This window comes from Nyctereutes procyonoides, unplaced genomic scaffold (genome assembly GCF_905146905.1).
Source record: "Nyctereutes procyonoides isolate TBG_1078 unplaced genomic scaffold, NYPRO_anot_genome, whole genome shotgun sequence".
Lineage (NCBI taxonomy): Eukaryota > Metazoa > Chordata > Mammalia > Carnivora > Canidae > Nyctereutes > Nyctereutes procyonoides.
The window spans coordinates 72,530,312-72,546,484 of NW_026575146.1; the positions used below are offsets into that span (position 1 = coordinate 72,530,312).

General features: G+C 51.3%; 1 protein-coding gene across 6 annotated transcripts in view; it reads right to left on the minus strand.

The window, feature by feature from the left end:
- Positions 1–16,173, minus strand: part of MYH14 (myosin heavy chain 14) — a 99,880-nt gene that overhangs the window by 27,546 nt on the left and 56,161 nt on the right. For all 6 annotated transcript variants that reach the window (XM_055310862.1, XM_055310857.1, XM_055310858.1 and 3 more), the window contains 10 exons: positions 14,709–14,830; positions 13,015–13,084; positions 12,741–12,901; positions 11,549–11,657; positions 8,492–8,623; positions 7,294–7,500; positions 5,022–5,159; positions 3,290–3,413; positions 2,517–2,688; positions 344–556 (listed from right to left, as the gene is read on the minus strand). In XM_055310862.1, the coding sequence (XP_055166837.1) occupies positions 344–556; positions 2,517–2,688; positions 3,290–3,413; positions 5,022–5,159; positions 7,294–7,500; positions 8,492–8,623; positions 11,549–11,657; positions 12,741–12,901; positions 13,015–13,084; positions 14,709–14,830 (1,448 nt within the window). The remainder of the gene's footprint in view (positions 1–343; positions 557–2,516; positions 2,689–3,289; positions 3,414–5,021; positions 5,160–7,293; positions 7,501–8,491; positions 8,624–11,548; positions 11,658–12,740; positions 12,902–13,014; positions 13,085–14,708; positions 14,831–16,173) is intronic.

A 16,173-nucleotide genomic window follows, 5' to 3' on the forward strand; every position in this document is an offset into this window, starting at 1 on the left:
CTCATCTCTCAAAACCCTGTTCAAAAGGCTCTTTCTCAAGGAAGTCTTCTCAGACTCCTCCATACACGTGGTTTAAGGGCTTTCTCTTATCATTCACAATGCCCTGTGCTGCTCCCTTAGAGCATACTTTGTTCTCCACCGGGCCTCTTTGCCCGAATCTGCCTCCCCTGGACCAAGAGTTCCTGTGGGAAGTGTCTGGCTCTGACTTATCTCTGTCCCCAGCCTAGCCCAGGTGCAGAGCTGATACTTGATGAACAACTGGTGAGCACCAAAGTCCTCCTCTCCCTGCACCCTGCCCTGTACACACCCAGAATGTGCCAGCCACAGGGCAGCCTGGCCTCACCTGAGCTCCTGCTGCGCATTGGTGGAGTCCAGCGTGTCCTCTAGCTCACTCCGCAGCGCCTCCAGCTCCTCACCCAGGTCCCTGCGCTGCTTCTCTGCCTTGGCCCTGGCTGTCCGCTCAGCCTCCAGGTCTTCCTGGGCCTCCGCGAGTCCTGCCTGTGCTTCCCGCAGGGATTTGAGCAGCTGGGCCCGGGCACCGCCCTCCTCCTCCACCCTGGGGATAGACAAGGACCATGGAGTCAGTACTGGGGCAGGCAGAGGGCAGGGAAGATTTCTGGGGGTGGGGAGGCCAGGGTGGATTGGGAGGGGGCCCATCCCAGGTTAAAATCCCACCTCTGCCCTTGGGAACATGCCTCAGTATTCAGAACCTCAGTTTCCTTCTCTGTGAAATGGGGATGACACCAATAGTAATCACAGGGCGGGTTACTGAGCTCCTGCCACGTGGGACCCTTTCCTTTATCATCTCGTTTCGGGATCACACCAAATGAGAAAACGGATGTACAGAGTGGGAAAGTACTTGCCCAGGTCATCCGGTCAGCAATACGAAGTGCTGACCCCAGCATCTGATCTGCCTCATGCCCCCTCAGAGACACAGCCTCTTGCAAAGAGAAGCTGAATTGAAGTGGCAGCAGTGGCTGAGGTTAAGTTGCTCACAGAGCCAAGCAAACTGGGGTTTGGATCCCCTGCTCGGCCATCTGCCCTGGTCACTTGACCACTGCTTTGAACTGTAGGCTCCTGGCCTGTAAGAGGACACACTACCCCACTGCACAGGGCTGTTGTGAGGATGACAATAAAACTGATAATAAAAGCACAAAAGGCTACATGTTGTATGCCTCCTCTTATGTGAAATATCCAGAAGAGGCAAATCATGTCAAACAACTCAGGCTGTTGGTCTGCAAGGGTCTGCCAAGGTCTGCGGCAGGGGAAGAAGGGAAGGGACTGCTTCATGGGTACTGGACTCTTCCTTCTGGGGGAGATGGACATGTTCTGGAACTACACAGAGGTGGTAGTTGCACAACACCAGGAGTGCACCAAATGCCACTGAATTGTATGTATTATTTATTTATTTTAAATATTTTATTTATTTACTTGAGAGTGAAAGCATGAGAGCACAGAGGGAGCATGAGAAGCAGACTCCCTGCTGAGCAGGGAGCCTGACTACACAGTGCTCAATCCTGGGACCCTGAGATCATGGACCTGAGCCAAAGGTAGATGCTTCACAGACTGAGCCATCCAGGCGCCCCTGAATTGCACACTTTAAATTGGTTATGTTATGGGGGCCACTTGGCTGGCTCATTTGGCAGAGAGTGTGACTCTTGATCTCAGGGTTGTGAGTTCAAGCCCCATGTGTGGCACAGAGATTACTTACAAATAAAATCTTTAAAGAAAAATAAAACGGTTGTTATGTAAAGTTCACCTCCATAAAAAAAAAAAAAGAACATGTGAATAAAACAAGGAAAAGTAGTAATAGACACACCCGCATTTATTGAGGGCTTATGGTATGCTAAACCTTTAAAGCGCACTTTTTTATTTTATCCCTACAAGAACCTTAGGAGTAGCTTCAAAATCACCCCCCCACCCACAGGCTGAGGGCACTCAGTGAGGTCACAAGCCGGAAAGGGGCGGGGCCTGGGCTCCAATCCAGAGATCTGATGGGCGTGCGGGGTCTTAACCACACACTCACACCCCGCTGGCACCACTGACTACAAGACACACATTTTCTCACATTTAAACATCTCTGAAGTTGAGCCCCACCTATAATCAGGGGCTCCTGGACGGCATGAAGCACGGCAGGTAAAAGGCATTCACAACATGGAGCGCCGTATCTGGCACACAGTAGGTGCTCCATAATTGCTACTGACTGTAATAATGATACGATTCCACTCATGGCCAGAGCACTTATGAAATCACAGTTGATCCCTGATTCCAATTCCGGAACTGGGCCTCCTTTCACTCTTCCCTTAACCGGGGCGGGTTTGGTACTCTCACCAGGTCCAGTTTACAGGAGGGGACACTGAGGCTCCATGGGGCTGAGGCGTGTGTGCGCTGGTGGTCTCCCTGGGGCGCCCCTCCCGCTGGCACTGGCAGGTGGTGCACTGTGGCCCAGGCACCGGCACCCAGCGCCTCCTTGCCCTCTTCAACCTCCCCCTTCCCCAACCCCCTCTGCCCAGCACCTGGCCAGGGCCGCCTGCAGCTCCTCCTCCTTGCGGCCCAGCTGGGCCCGCAGCTCCTCCCCACGCTGCTGCTGCTCGGCCATCTGCTCCTGCAGCTCCGAGCTCTCCCCGTCCAGCCGCCGCTTCAGCTTCTCCAGCTCCTGGCGGCCCTTCTCCTCCTTCCGTAGGCGGTCTGGAGGCGGGAGTGGGGGCCATGCGGGAGGGCGCCAGACCCCACACCCAGCAGCTCCCGGACACCCAAGGGCCCACCCCCGGCACTTGCTGGGGTGGGGGTGGGGGTGAAGCTGTGGCTCAGCATCTCCCTCTGTGCCCCTTTTCCAGCTTCCCCAGCCCTGGGCCTGACCCCCAGGTGCCGTCCTCTCCTCCTCACCCCTTAGTGGCAGCCCTGCTCCTGCTCAGGGACTGTCTCTGCCCTGTCCTGTCCTATCTCCACAGCCTTCTCCTGTGCTCTCTCTCCCTTCTGCTGCTGATTCTGAGTCAGCAAGGGGCAGAGACAACAAGGTGTCTGAAACAGGTAATGGGGCAGTCAGAGAGAGAGCCACCCAAGATGCGGAGGAGAGGGCAAGAGAATTGCATTTCAAGCGACAGAAACAACCAAAGAGCTACGAGGGCTCTCAATCTGTCTTGAGCCTTCTTCCTGTCCCCCTTTAACAGATACGACCACTGAGGCTCGTTAGCACAGGAGGTTCACCCAACACCCAACATCCCGCCCCCCCCCGCCCCCCACCAGCATGCGCAGACCCCAGAGGCTGCACCCTGTGGGCAGCGCTCACCTTCCATGTCCGCAATCGTCGCCTCGTATTTGAGTCGAAGCTTATTGAGGCTCTTGACCTTCTCCTCCTCTTCGGCCGCCTGTGATGAGAACTCGGCCAGACGCTCCTCCAGCAGCTTCCGCTCCTGAGGGTGGTGGGAAGTGGGGGCCGTCAGAGCAGCTCCCCCACAAAGCTCATCTTTGATGAGTTCTCATGTGCATTTCCTCCACCTCCACCCATCACTGAGCTTCCCGCTCCTGACCCCAGCCTTCCCTTCCCTATCCTCTTGGGTTTGCAGACGCTCCTGACCCCAGCCTTCCCTTCCCTATCCTCTTGGGTTTGCAGACCCGTCCCATCGGCACAGGTTCACACCTAGTAACTGCAGGGTTGGCTCCCATTACTCGAAGAACCCCACGGTTCGCTAAGGCACCATTCTACTCATGAGCACTGAGGTTCATTTCAATTCATGTGCGATTATAAACACATTGCAGTGAACATCCTTGCCCATCTGCTGCATTCACGCGAGTTCTGGATCCATACCACTCAAAGTAGGAGTTTTGTAAATCAGTGGCATAAACACCAAATGATCACTTTTTAGAAATGCTGCATTTCAGGCTCCACCCCAGACCCCCTGAATCAGCATTTTAACAAGCTCTCCATATGACTCCTGTGCACATTAGCATTTGAGAAGCACTGGCCTGGAGCCGTACTTTTCAAACTAAGTGCTTCTGGAAACCAACGTACTGTGTTGGACCTACGCTTAAAAAGAAAGATATAGAGCAGTGTAGAATGGAATAGTCATTGCACACAAGGAACATTCCAGAAAACTCCTGTGCTTCCTTGACTTCCCAACTCAGGCATCATTGCCTTGGGGAAGCCTTCCCTGACTACCCCTAGGACAGGAAAGGGACTGACCCCTCTCTATCATCTTCTGTTTTTTTGCTGACAGTTTATAATTAAGTCATATTGTGTGGTTATATTTATTTTCTGTGGTGTCTCACCTAGCATCCTTTGTCCCTGGCCCCTCACAAGGACATAAATGGTTTTCTAGTTAGTTCCACACCATATCCCTTGTGCCTAGCCCAGTCCTGGCTGTGGCAGGTTAAAGATAGAGGCAGATTCTTTGCCATGTCCCCACTCAGGGATGGAGTCTAATTTCTCAACCACTGAATCTGGGCTGAGCCTATGACTGTTTTAAGCTCTGTGGTCTGCAAACCACAGTGTGCAGGCCAAATCTGGCCTACCACCTGTTTTTATAAATAAAGCTTTATTGGGACACAGTCACATGTGTTCGATTATGCACTGTCTATGGCTGCTTTCACACTACGTCGGTGGACTTGAGCGTTTGTGACCAAAACACAGGCCTGCAAAGAGTGAAATACCTGCTATCTGACCTTTTACAGAAGATGTTTGCCAACCCTTGATCTACAGAATTGGGCATAAGTGATGCCATAACAGTTTCAGGCTTAACATCTTAAGGGGCCTGGATGCTTCTACTTCCATTCTCATTCTTAAAGCCCTGAGCTGCCATGTAAGAAACTCAGGCTTTCCTGTGAGGACAGAAGCCACACAAAGGAGGATCAGGACTGCAGACACCCACACCCAGCCACCACACCCTGATGATTGCCCATGAGAGCCAATGGCTGACACTCAGAGCCCGAGGCCCCTAGAGATGGTGCGAGCTGGAGGAGCTGGGGGAGACACAGAGAGAGATCCCCCCACAGCCCCTATGTATGGCCCACAGGCCACTGACCTTGCTCAGCTTGGCATTCTGATCTTCTAAAAGTAGCAGGTCTTCCTCAAATTTCTTCAGCTTGGCCTCTGTGGTCACCTTCTCCAGCTGCAGTTTCTGCCGTGCCCCTTCCTCAGCCTCAAGGTGGCTCTCCAGCTCCTGTAGAGGGGAGGGTGGGAGGGATGAGGCCCCAGAGGCTGGGGGCTGGGGTGCAATGGGAAGGACACAGGGGAGGTGACGGTCCCAAACCTCTAGGGCTTGTGGCTCAGACCGATCCATACTCTGGGTGAGGCTGGGAAGGATCATACTTTTCTGGTCTTCCTGTTTCATTCATTACCCCTAAGCCTTCCCTGAGTGCCCAGTATGTGCCAGGCAATGTCCTAGGCATCTTTGTCTTTATGGAAATTACGTTCTTGTGTGTGCAGGAAGATTGTAAACAATAAACATAATAAATAAATATATAATGTTTGTTTATTTAGACAGGTACTGTCCACCATGGCAACATGTGGTGTGAAACTGGAAATTAAGGTTTGACATTATGCGACAGCCTGGACACATCAAGGGCGTTATGCTAGGTGAGATAAGCCAGAGCAAGACAAATAGTGTATGATCCCACTTATATGTAGAATCTAAAAAACAAAAACAAAACAAACACAAAAAACTGAGCTCATAGATACAGAGAACGGATGAGTGGTTGTAGGTGGGTGGGTGCAAGAAAACATTAGCAAAGTGGGTGAAGTGGTCAAACGGTACAAACTTCTAGTTATAAAGTACGTAAGTCCTGGGGATGTAATGTCCAGGGTGACTGTAGTTCAAATATTGTATATCTGAGAGCTGCTGAGAGAGTAGATCTTAAAAGTTCTCATCACCAGAAAAAAAATTTTTGTTACTACATAAGGTGATAATGTTAACTAGACTTACTATAGAAATCACTTCGTGATATATACAAATAGCAACTCATTATGTTGTATATCTGAACTAATGTTACATGTCAACAATACCTCAATTTTTCTTCTTTTTTTCTTTTAAGCAGGCTCCAGAGAATGAAGCCCAACATAGGACCTGAACTCATGACCCTGAGATCAGGCATTAGCTGAGATCAAGAGTTAGACACCCAACCAACTGAGCCACCCAAGTGTCCCAATAATACCTCAATTAAAAAAAAAAAAAGATTCAGTATTATGTGCTGCCTTGCTATCTGGTATTGGGAGGATCCGTAATGGCCTAATCACATATCCTCCTCCTACCCACTCTGCTCCCATGGATAAGGTCCACTGGCCACATAACACTATATATCATAGGGACAGGCACAGTACCAGCTTATGCTCATCACATGGTAGACTTCAGTTGCCTTTCAGCCCTGGAATTATTTAAACAAACTGATCCATCTCCCTGTAGGAACCAGGGGTCACTCCATCCTCTTGTTACTACAAAGCCTGCCTCCGACATCTGTGGCCTATTCATTTTAGTTCTAAGTGCAATCCCTGTGTGGCTCTGTGTGGAATGGTGTCTGCCTACCTCTGCCTGTATTTTACTAATCAACTACTATCTATCTTATCTGTCCTGAGTTGGGCGTGGTGTGTTAGGCTATCTCCATAACTATAGGTTGGGATCACCACCCCCATCCCACCCCACCCCATAACGAAGAGAAGGTGATTAAAACATTACTGAGCTCTTGGAATGTGGTTTGTATGCCCGAGGAACTGAATTTTCAAACTTATTTAATTTTTATTTAATTTTATTTATTTTAAATTTAAAGCCAGATACTCATGTAATCACTGGATAATTTTTAAATATGTTTGGAATCGCTTTGGTACCTAAACCTACCTTTTTCAAGTGAAGAAGTCATAAAACATAAATGCAGATGAAGTATTGCCAATGAAAATTGAGCATATGAATTAAGATGTACCATTAGTGCAAAACACATAGCAGATTTTGAAGAGGAGACAGATGAGGATGGCCTGCCTGTGAATGCAGCAGCCTAGAGGCAAATGGAGCCAGGAGACAGAGAGAGAAGGAGCACAAAGGATATCACCTCAGCACCTGGATCCAGCCATGCCTGAAGCTTATACATTAGGGAATCTATTATTTGAACCAAAGACGTATTCTTTTTGTCTAAGTGACTTTGAGTTGAATTTTCTGATGTGCTCGCTTCGGCAGCACATATACTAAAATTGAGTTGAATTTTCTGCAAATTTGTGGCCCAATGAGACATGGTTTGGAGAAGCAATGGTTGTCAGGGTAGATGGAAGGGCATGGGGAGAGGTGGCCTGTGGGCACACAGGGGCCAGACCTGTATATGCTGCTGCAGCCTCTTCTTGTCACTTTGCAGCTGGCGGGTGCACTCCTCCTCCTCGCCCACACGGGCCTCCAGCTCTGATACCACCAGCTCCAGCTCCTGTTTGCGGGCTGCCAGCCGCCCCCGTGTCTCTTCGGCCTCCGCACACAGCTCTGCCTCTGCTCGCAGTTGTTCTGCCAGGCGAGTGCGCTCCTCTTCCAGCTGGGGACAGGGCAGGAGGTCAGCATTCAGCAGGCAGTGCTCCCAGGGCAGTCTCAGTGGAGCACTGATTTGCTTTGCCCTTTGAGGCCTGGAGGGTCTTCCTCTAGGCCCCCATCTCAGCATGACCTCAATCCCCCTAGTCACAAAGTCAGACCCCTGGGTGCAGCCTCTCCCCCACCTCCCTTTACCTCCTCACAGCCTATCAGTCCCCAGCACTGTCGACATGCCCCTGGACCCTCTGCCCTGCCCCCTCCTCTCTGGTCCTATAGCTTGACTGAGCTTGGGCCTTATCCTCTCTGGGTAGACTCCCCAGCCGACTCCCTAGCCTCCTCCCCAGCCTCCCCACCTACAGGCCCTGCCTCTCCAGTTCACCCTCCAGAATAGCCCCAGTGAGGCCTTTCTACTATCTCATATTTAACACTCCTACGCCTAGAAATTTAACCAAAGGAAAAAACTCAGTAAAAGCAAATAGAAAAAATGCTCGAGGGTTTTGCTTCAGCATTACTTAAAAGACACCAGAAAAACTGGACAATAAAAAGTTCACCACCCACCTAGCCCCAGCCCTGCCACAAGGCCGGCCCCTGACCGGCCCCTATCGGAGCCCAGCCCCCTGAGCATCTTGGCTCTGCAGGAACCAGCCCCCCACTCAATGCCCTGCCTGCACCCCAGGGCCCTGTCCTCTGCACATCACACACAGCCCCCCAGCACCACAGGGTTTCAGCCCTCACTGGCACCAGCACACCTGAGCTCTGCCCCCACCCTAACCCTTTCCCCCACACTCCCGGGGCGCTCAAGGCTCTGCCGGGAGCCCCGCCTCATCCACAGCCCCGCCCCCACACCCTGGCTCCACCCATGGCCCCGCCCTCACTGGGCCCCGGCACACCTGAGCTCTGCCCTCACCCTAACTCCTCCCTCCACGGCACTCAGGGCTCCGCCGGGAGCCCCGCCCCCACACCCTGGGGCCGCCCCCCACCGCAGCCCCGCCCCTTACCTGCGCCAGGCGGCCCTGGAGCTCGCCCACCTCGCGGGCGCTCTGCTGCTGCAACTCCTGAACTTTCTGTAGCTCCTGGGCCCGCGCCTGCAGCACCTCATCCTGCCGCGTCACCTGCAGCAGCGGCTTCACCTAGGGGGAGGTAAAGGTGAGAATGGCTGGCTTCCCTTGGCCAAGGAGCTGAGTGAGCACTCACTCTGAGCAGGCCCCATTCCTGGGTTCCAGGGGCAGCTCCGCCATCCATGAGCTGCGTGGCCTCCGGCAAGCATATTAGCATCCTCATCTATCAAAAGGGGAGCGCCGCCTTCAGCCCAGGGCCTGATCCTGGAGACCCGGGACTGAGTCCCAAGTGAGGCTCCCTGCATGGAGCCTGCTTCTCTCTCTGCCTGTGTCTCCGAGCCCCTCTCTCTCTCCCTCCCCCACCCCTCTCTCTCTCATGAATAAATAAATAAAATCTTAAAAAAAAAAAAAAAAACATGCTGTTTAAAAACAAAAAAACAAAAGGGGATGGGAGCAGCCCCTGCTGCCCAGGGTTTTTCACAATGGGTGAATGAGCTGACACTAGTGAAAAGCCTAGAACAGTCAGGCACAAGGCCAGCGGTACTAAACGTGTTCCTTCCTTGCTAAACTAACCCTGGTGGACAAGAGACATCAGCGTCACACTCTGTAGCACAATGTCTCTCAAGGTTCCCGACTCGCAGATCCAGGGTGATAGATGCACTTTACACGGATTCCGGTGGGGGCGACAGGTGCCACACACACATAATCAACTGAAATGACAGGCTCACAGAACCACCCTCCCCCTTGCTGAATGGGGTCTCCTTTGATCATTTCCATCCCCCTACTTTCTCTTTGGTTCTTCTTGATTCTACTCAGTTCTTTATCTAGTGTATTGTATTCTCTTCTGCCCTACCGCAATGCATTTATCACAGCTATAATTATATATATATATACATATATATTTTTTAAAAGATTTTATTTACTTATTAGAACATAAGCAGATGGAGCAGCAGGCAGAGGGAGATGGAGAAACAGGCTCTCCGCTGAGCAGGGAGCCCTGTGTGGGGCTCAATCCCAGGACCCAGGACCTGAGCCAAGCCACCCAGGCACCCCTATAATTTTATATTTTATCTGTGAGACTCATTCACTGATATCAGTCAACTCCCACCCCCAAGACTTTAGGAGTCTTGGGTCAGCTTGGAAATGTCTGAGGCTTTGCAGGCCACCCTGTCTTTGTTTAAACTACTCCACAGGGCAGCCCCGGTGGCGCACCCCCAGTGGCGCAGCGGTTTAGTGCTGCCTGCAGCCTGGGGTGTGATCCTAGGGACCTGGGATCGAGTCCCACGTCAGGATTCCTACATGGAGCCTGCTTCTCCCTCTGCCTGTGTCTCTGCCTCTCTCTCGCTCTCTCTGAATGAATAAATAAATCTTTAAAAAAAAATTAAACTACTCCACAGAGTTGCTGGAATGCAAAAACAGCCACAGACAATATGTTAACCGATGGGCATTTCCAAAGACAGACAGCTGGGCCAGGCCACCCTTTGCCGACGCCTGCTCTAGGCTGTGGGCTCCATGGGGTACGACTTTTTTTTTTTTTAAGATTTTATTTATTTATTCACAGACACAGAGAGAGAGAGAGGCAGAGGGAGAAGCAGGCTCCACACAGGGAGCCCGACGTGGGACTTGATCCTGGGTCTCCAGGATCATATTCCGGGCTGCAGGCAGTGCCAAACCGCTGTGCCACTGGGGGTGCCCAACGACTTGGGTTTTTATTTCACCATTTCATCAGGATCCTCGAAAAAGTCATTGGCACATAGTAGGTGCTCAGTTAACACTAACTGAGAGCATGTAGGTGACTGCTCACAACATATTCAGAATTACACTGAACAGCTGTGGTATTTTTGCTTCGAAATTTCAATTTTCCTTACTCCTCTCCCAATTTCTCATTGGGGGAACACACTGCCCCCATGCTCACAGGGAGCCAGATGACCTGGCCCTGCCCCTTGGCTCTGGGTAGGCATGTGACACCAGCTTGGCTCATCTGATTTGTTGTGAGGAGTCTGGGGTGGTCACATGACCCCAGCTGGTGAAGGTCAAGTCTGGCTGGGCTCTGGCTGGAGCTCTGGGATAGGAGGAGACCATGCTGGCCGCCTAGCTGGTAGTGGGGGACAAGACTCAATCTGTTGGTGGGCCCCATGTGGAAAAGTCTACGTGATCACCATGGAGGAAAGCCGAATGGGAGGCACAGAATGTCAGGTAATTGACATCACTGTTTGGGTCCTTGTGCAATAAAGGATTGATTAAGTAGGCCTGGGTTGTCCAAACCCTGTATGTTTCATAGAAAGGCCTGGCCCTTGGGTGGCTCCTGGAAAATAATCTGCAAGCTCTTGGAATATTCTAGTAAGAGTGACTTTGTTACCTCAGGCTTTTGACCTCTGGAGGTGCTGGAGACTAAATGAGATCAACCACATTTGGGGGTCAGCCACACCTATGAGACTGACCCCCCAAAAACAAGCTTGGACACAGACTCGGGAGAGCTTCCCTGGTAAGCAACAGCCTGTATGTGTTGTCACACATTGTTTCTGGAAGAATTAAGCCTTGTCCACCCAACTCCCATGTTGGGAGGACAACTGGAAGCTTCTGCCTGGTCTCTCTGGAGCTCTGTTCTGCTCACCTTTTTCTGTTGCTGGCTTTAATCTCTATCTGTTCACTGTAATAAACCTTAACCATGAGTATAACAGCCTCTCCAAGTTCTGTGAGTCCTTCTAGTGAATCATTGAATCTGAGGGGGTCTTTGGGACCCCCGACTCAGCCCTGGGTCTATCCATTCCTGAAGCTGTCCTGAATCTTTTAACCATGTTGGTTTGAGTCTGATTTTTTTTTTCTTTTGTCACTTGTTACACCAAAAAATCCTGGCTAACAAAGGTTGGGCTGATTGGTCCCATTTTACAGATGCAGAAACTTGAGGCCCAAACAAAGAAAGCCAGTTGCCCAAGCAGACCTGGCCCCAAGGTTCTGTCTCCTTGCTGCTCAGGCCACTTCCCCAGGTGCCCTCACCTTGATGAAGAGCCGCCACCACTGCCAGTGTCTCAGCTTGAGGTAAGCAGCACAGTTCCTCTGCATCACCCTCAGGGCGCTCTGCTGCTGCTGCCGCTTCTGGAAGGCTCTGGGTGGGAGACGGAAAAGTGGAAGAGTGAAGGCTTGGCCCCTCTAAGCCTGTCCCCTTAGCAAGAGAGCAAAGCTCCCTTCAATTAGTCAACCATTGTTAAGTGCCTACTGTGTGCAAGCACTTTCTATTACTCGCAGATCTTGTCGCATATAATGTGTCAGTCCTCTGCCCCTGACTCTCTGCTCTGCCTCTTCCCCTCTGTCCACACAACCCTAGTTTAGGCCTCCCCTTCCCCCACCTGGACCCTCACCCCAACCTCCCAACCTCTAATCTCTTGCCTCCAGTCCATCCCCAACATACCTCCCAAGGGGTCTTTCTACACTAGAGCTCACCCACTCCTCCTCCCCTGCTCATGGCTCTCCCATGGCTGCCCAGCATCCCTGAATAAGGTCCCCACTGCTCAGCCTGGTGTTTGAGTTCTTTATTCTCGGATCCTTCCTCTGGACCATTTCAAAGGGGAAGAAGACTCTTCTGCAAACTTCTCGCATTCCTGAAACACTGTGAGGCTCTCATATCACTGGTTCTTTGTACCAGCTCTTGCTCCTGCCTGCAACACCTACCCCATCCTTCGTCTCTCTGGTCATCAAGTGTGACTTGGAGGTGTCCTGATCTGCTGTGGGGTCTCCACACTACACTTGTATGACCCATCCAAGCGCATCCCACTCCAGGACTGTGACACTTTGTGCCCGCGCAGTCTCTCCCACCAGAGTGGAGTCCCTTGAGGCACTGGCCATTAGGGTGACCACCATGCCCCATTGCCCAGGGCTTGCTTTGTTTCAGCACTGAAAATCATGCATCCCGGGGAATCTCTGGTCCTGAGTGAAGCAGGATGGTCCGTCACCCTATGGCCAAGTCTACCTCTTCTCTGTCCCTAGCTCTGCTTCACACTGAACCTGGTCTATGAGGGCCCTCGGGGACTGTAGAAGCAAGAAGCCTGGGCATCTGGTGCCTCCATGCCTTTGTTTCCCAGCCCTTCTACTATCTTGGAGGCCTTGAACCCTGGAGACATCTGGTCAACCCTGCCCTGCCCCCCCCCCGAGCCTTGGCCAAGGGGACCCAGGAGACAGCACAGTGCCTCACCTGCGAGCTAGGTACCCCCGGGCAGCTGCCTGGAAGGACACAATGATGTCTGTGACCTTCAGGTCCCGTTCCTCTTCCAGCTGGGCCAGGACCCCTGCCCGGAAGAAGATCTTGCTCTGTCCCACACGGTAGAGGTTGGGGTCCAGTTCTAGGGCCTGGATCTGTGAGGGGTGGGAGAGGAGTGATGAAGAGGAAAGGCAATGAGAGGGAGGTCCCAGCCCTCCTCTTCCACTGCCTAAGACCTTGGCACCCCCAGGCTCTGCCCCAAACTCACCATCTTCTCACAGGCCTGTTTCCCATCCATAAAGCCCTTGGGGATGGCATTGGGCGTCAGGATCTCGTATCTGCCGGGGGTGGGGAGGAGTGGGTGGATAGTTATGGCACACTATCACTGAATTCCTGCCGTAGCCCGGCACTGGGCTCAGAGTGACAAATAGCAATAATGACGATGATGATGATGATGATATGAACAGTAAGAAGAGTGAACATTCGATCATTTATGGAGCACCATATGCTGGGCTAAGAGCCTTAATATCACCAATGACAGCACTGACCACAGGAGCTGCCACTCCCTGGACACTAGCACCTGCTGATCATGAATGTTCTGATGCCCCACCAGCACATCTCCTTGAGATGTGGAACACAGGTGTGTTGTGTCTCAGAGTGGAAATGCGAGAATGACTGCAAATGACAGCTAATGTGTTTGAAGACTTATTATTTGTCAGGCCCTGAGCAAAGCACTGTGCGGCAGCATCTTCCAGATGTGTAAGCGCAAAGGATAAAACAGGATACGGTTCCTAAACACATGCGTGTATGTCCTCAGAGCACCCTTCCCTGGATTCCGACATTTCATAAAACATAATGCATATTATACATACAATATATATACACATACTTGTGTATCAGATATATAATACATGTCCTATGTTAATATGGCATATTTTATGACTGGTGATTGAGAAATGTGTGTGTGTGTGTGTGTGTGTGTGTGTGTGTGTGTATTGGGCTTGCTCAATCAACAGAGGTATTGTTAAAACGCAGATTCTAATTCAGTAAGTCTGCCATAGTGCCTGAAAATGTGCCTTATGAGCTGCCGAGTGATGCTCATGCAGCTGGTTCCGGGGACCACACACTTTGAGGAGCAAACTAACAGACATGTCCTGTCCAACAGAGCACCTACTGGCCACATGTAGCTACTGAGCCCTTGAGATGTGGCCTGGCCAACTGAGGAACTGGATTATTTATTTATTTACTTATTTTTTATTATGATTTTTTATTTATTTGAGAGACAGAGAAAGTGTGTGTGTATACAAGCAGTGGGGAGGAGCAGAGGGAGAGGGAGAAGCAGGCTCCTGGCTAAGCATGGAGCCCAATGTGATGCGGGACTCAATCCCAGGACCCTGGGATTATGACCTGAGCCAAAGGCAAGATGCTTACCCGACTGAGCCACCCAGGCACCCCAGGAACTGGATTTGTTAATAATTTTTTTTTTTTAGAGAGAGAAAGAAAGCATGCATTGTGTGTGTGGAGGGGGCAGAGGGAGAAGAAGACAGAAAATCTCGAGGGCTCCACATTTAGCACGCAGACCCACACCTGCTAGATCTCATGACCCTGGGATCACGACCTGAATTGAAACCTAGAGTCGTAGGCTTAATGGACTGAGGCACCCAGGGGCCCCTATTACTTGCTCCTTCAACTCTGGTATCTTCTGTTCTATCCCATTCTATATGGCCTTTGTAGAGAAATGCAGATGGCCCCACTAGAATGGCTACATCAGGCAATCTTTCTTGTGGGAGTGCACTGAGCAGGGTACTGCTCTCCCATCCCATAGAGGAGAAAGCTGAGACAGGAACTAAAGGAACGCGCCACTGACTCCACAGACCTCAGAAGTAGCAGTGGGGTTGTCTGGATGCAGTCACGGGGGGCTTCCAAAGTGGAGCCCTGCCCTGCCCCCAGCATCGCACTCACCGCTGCCGGAACTCCTGGAAGAGGATGCGGTTGGGGAAGCCCTGGCGACAGATCCGGATGCCCTCCAGGACGCCGTTGCAGCGCAGCTGGTCCAGCACCAGCCGAGGCTCCAGCTTGCCAGCCTGCGGAGAGGGGACGGACAGGCGGGGTCCGCGGCGGCCACACGGGGGCGCCATGCACCAGAGGGCAGCCGCGGGGGCTGGGGGGTGGGGGGTGGGGGACCAGTACGGGCGCTTCGGGCAGGTGATCAATCACTGGCGATTTCATAGGGACAACCTGTAATTTACTGAGCACCTACTGCGTGCCAGACCGAAAAGCCTGCCCAGGGGGAGCTCAGAGTCCAGCGGAGGAGGCTGACAATAAATGAGGTCAAGAAATCAATCATTAGTCAACGTGGGACAAACAAGTAATTGCTAAGGAGAAAAGAGCAGGGAGGTCTGGGAGTGCTGAATTTGCACACAGGATAGCTGGGGAAAGGCCTCTCTGGGGAGCTGATGCATAAATAAAACCCATACATCATTATTTCGGAGTAGCTAACTTTTGTTGCCTTTTTCTTTCTCTTTCTTTTTTCTTTCTTTCGTTCTTTCTTTTCTCTCTCTAATTGCTTCTAAAAAATCTACATAGTACAAAAATTCAAACTGGACATTCTATTTTTTTTAAGATTTTATTTATTTACTCATAGAGACACACAGAGAGAGAGGCAGAGGCACAGGCAGAGGGAGAAGCAGGCTCCATGCAGGGAGCCCGATGTGGGACTGGATCCAGGGTCCCCAGGATCAAACCCCAGGCTGCAGGCGGCACTAAACCGCTGCGCCACCGAGCCTGTCCAAACTGGACATTCTAAAAAACAACTCTTGCCTTGTCCAGGCCCCCAGAGTGGGCAATACAATCTCCAGTTTTTCTTTTCTTTTTTTTATGATTTTATTTATTTATTCATGAGAGACACAGAGAGAGAAAGAGAGAGAGGCAGAGATACAGGCAGAGGGAGAAGCAGGCTCCATGCGGGGAGCCGAACACGGGACTCAATCCCGGGTCTCCAGGATCAGGCCCTGGGCTAAAGGCGGCGCTAAACCGCTGAGCCGCTCCGGCTGCCCTTTCTTTTCTTTTTTTAAAGTAGGTTCCAAAGTTTGGAGTTACTGGGGGCTGCCTTGCCATCCCGAGGGGAGTAAGAGAAAGAAAGAGAGAATGAGATTCCTTCAGAGTGAAGACAATGAAGAGCCAAGCAAAGGAAAAAGATCCCTGACACACCATTTGAGCACCTGGATCCAGCGGTAACTGAACCCAACCCGTGGAATTTCAATTATGTGAGTTTATGCTAATTCTCATTTTTTGCTTAAGCCATCTCAGTTGACTGTCACATAATCAAAACAGCCCCAAAGAAATAGCTGGAGAGCTGTAAGTTGGAAATAATATATAAGATGGTCTCACGTTAATGTTTTGTTTTCTTTCTTCCTCCTGTCAATCC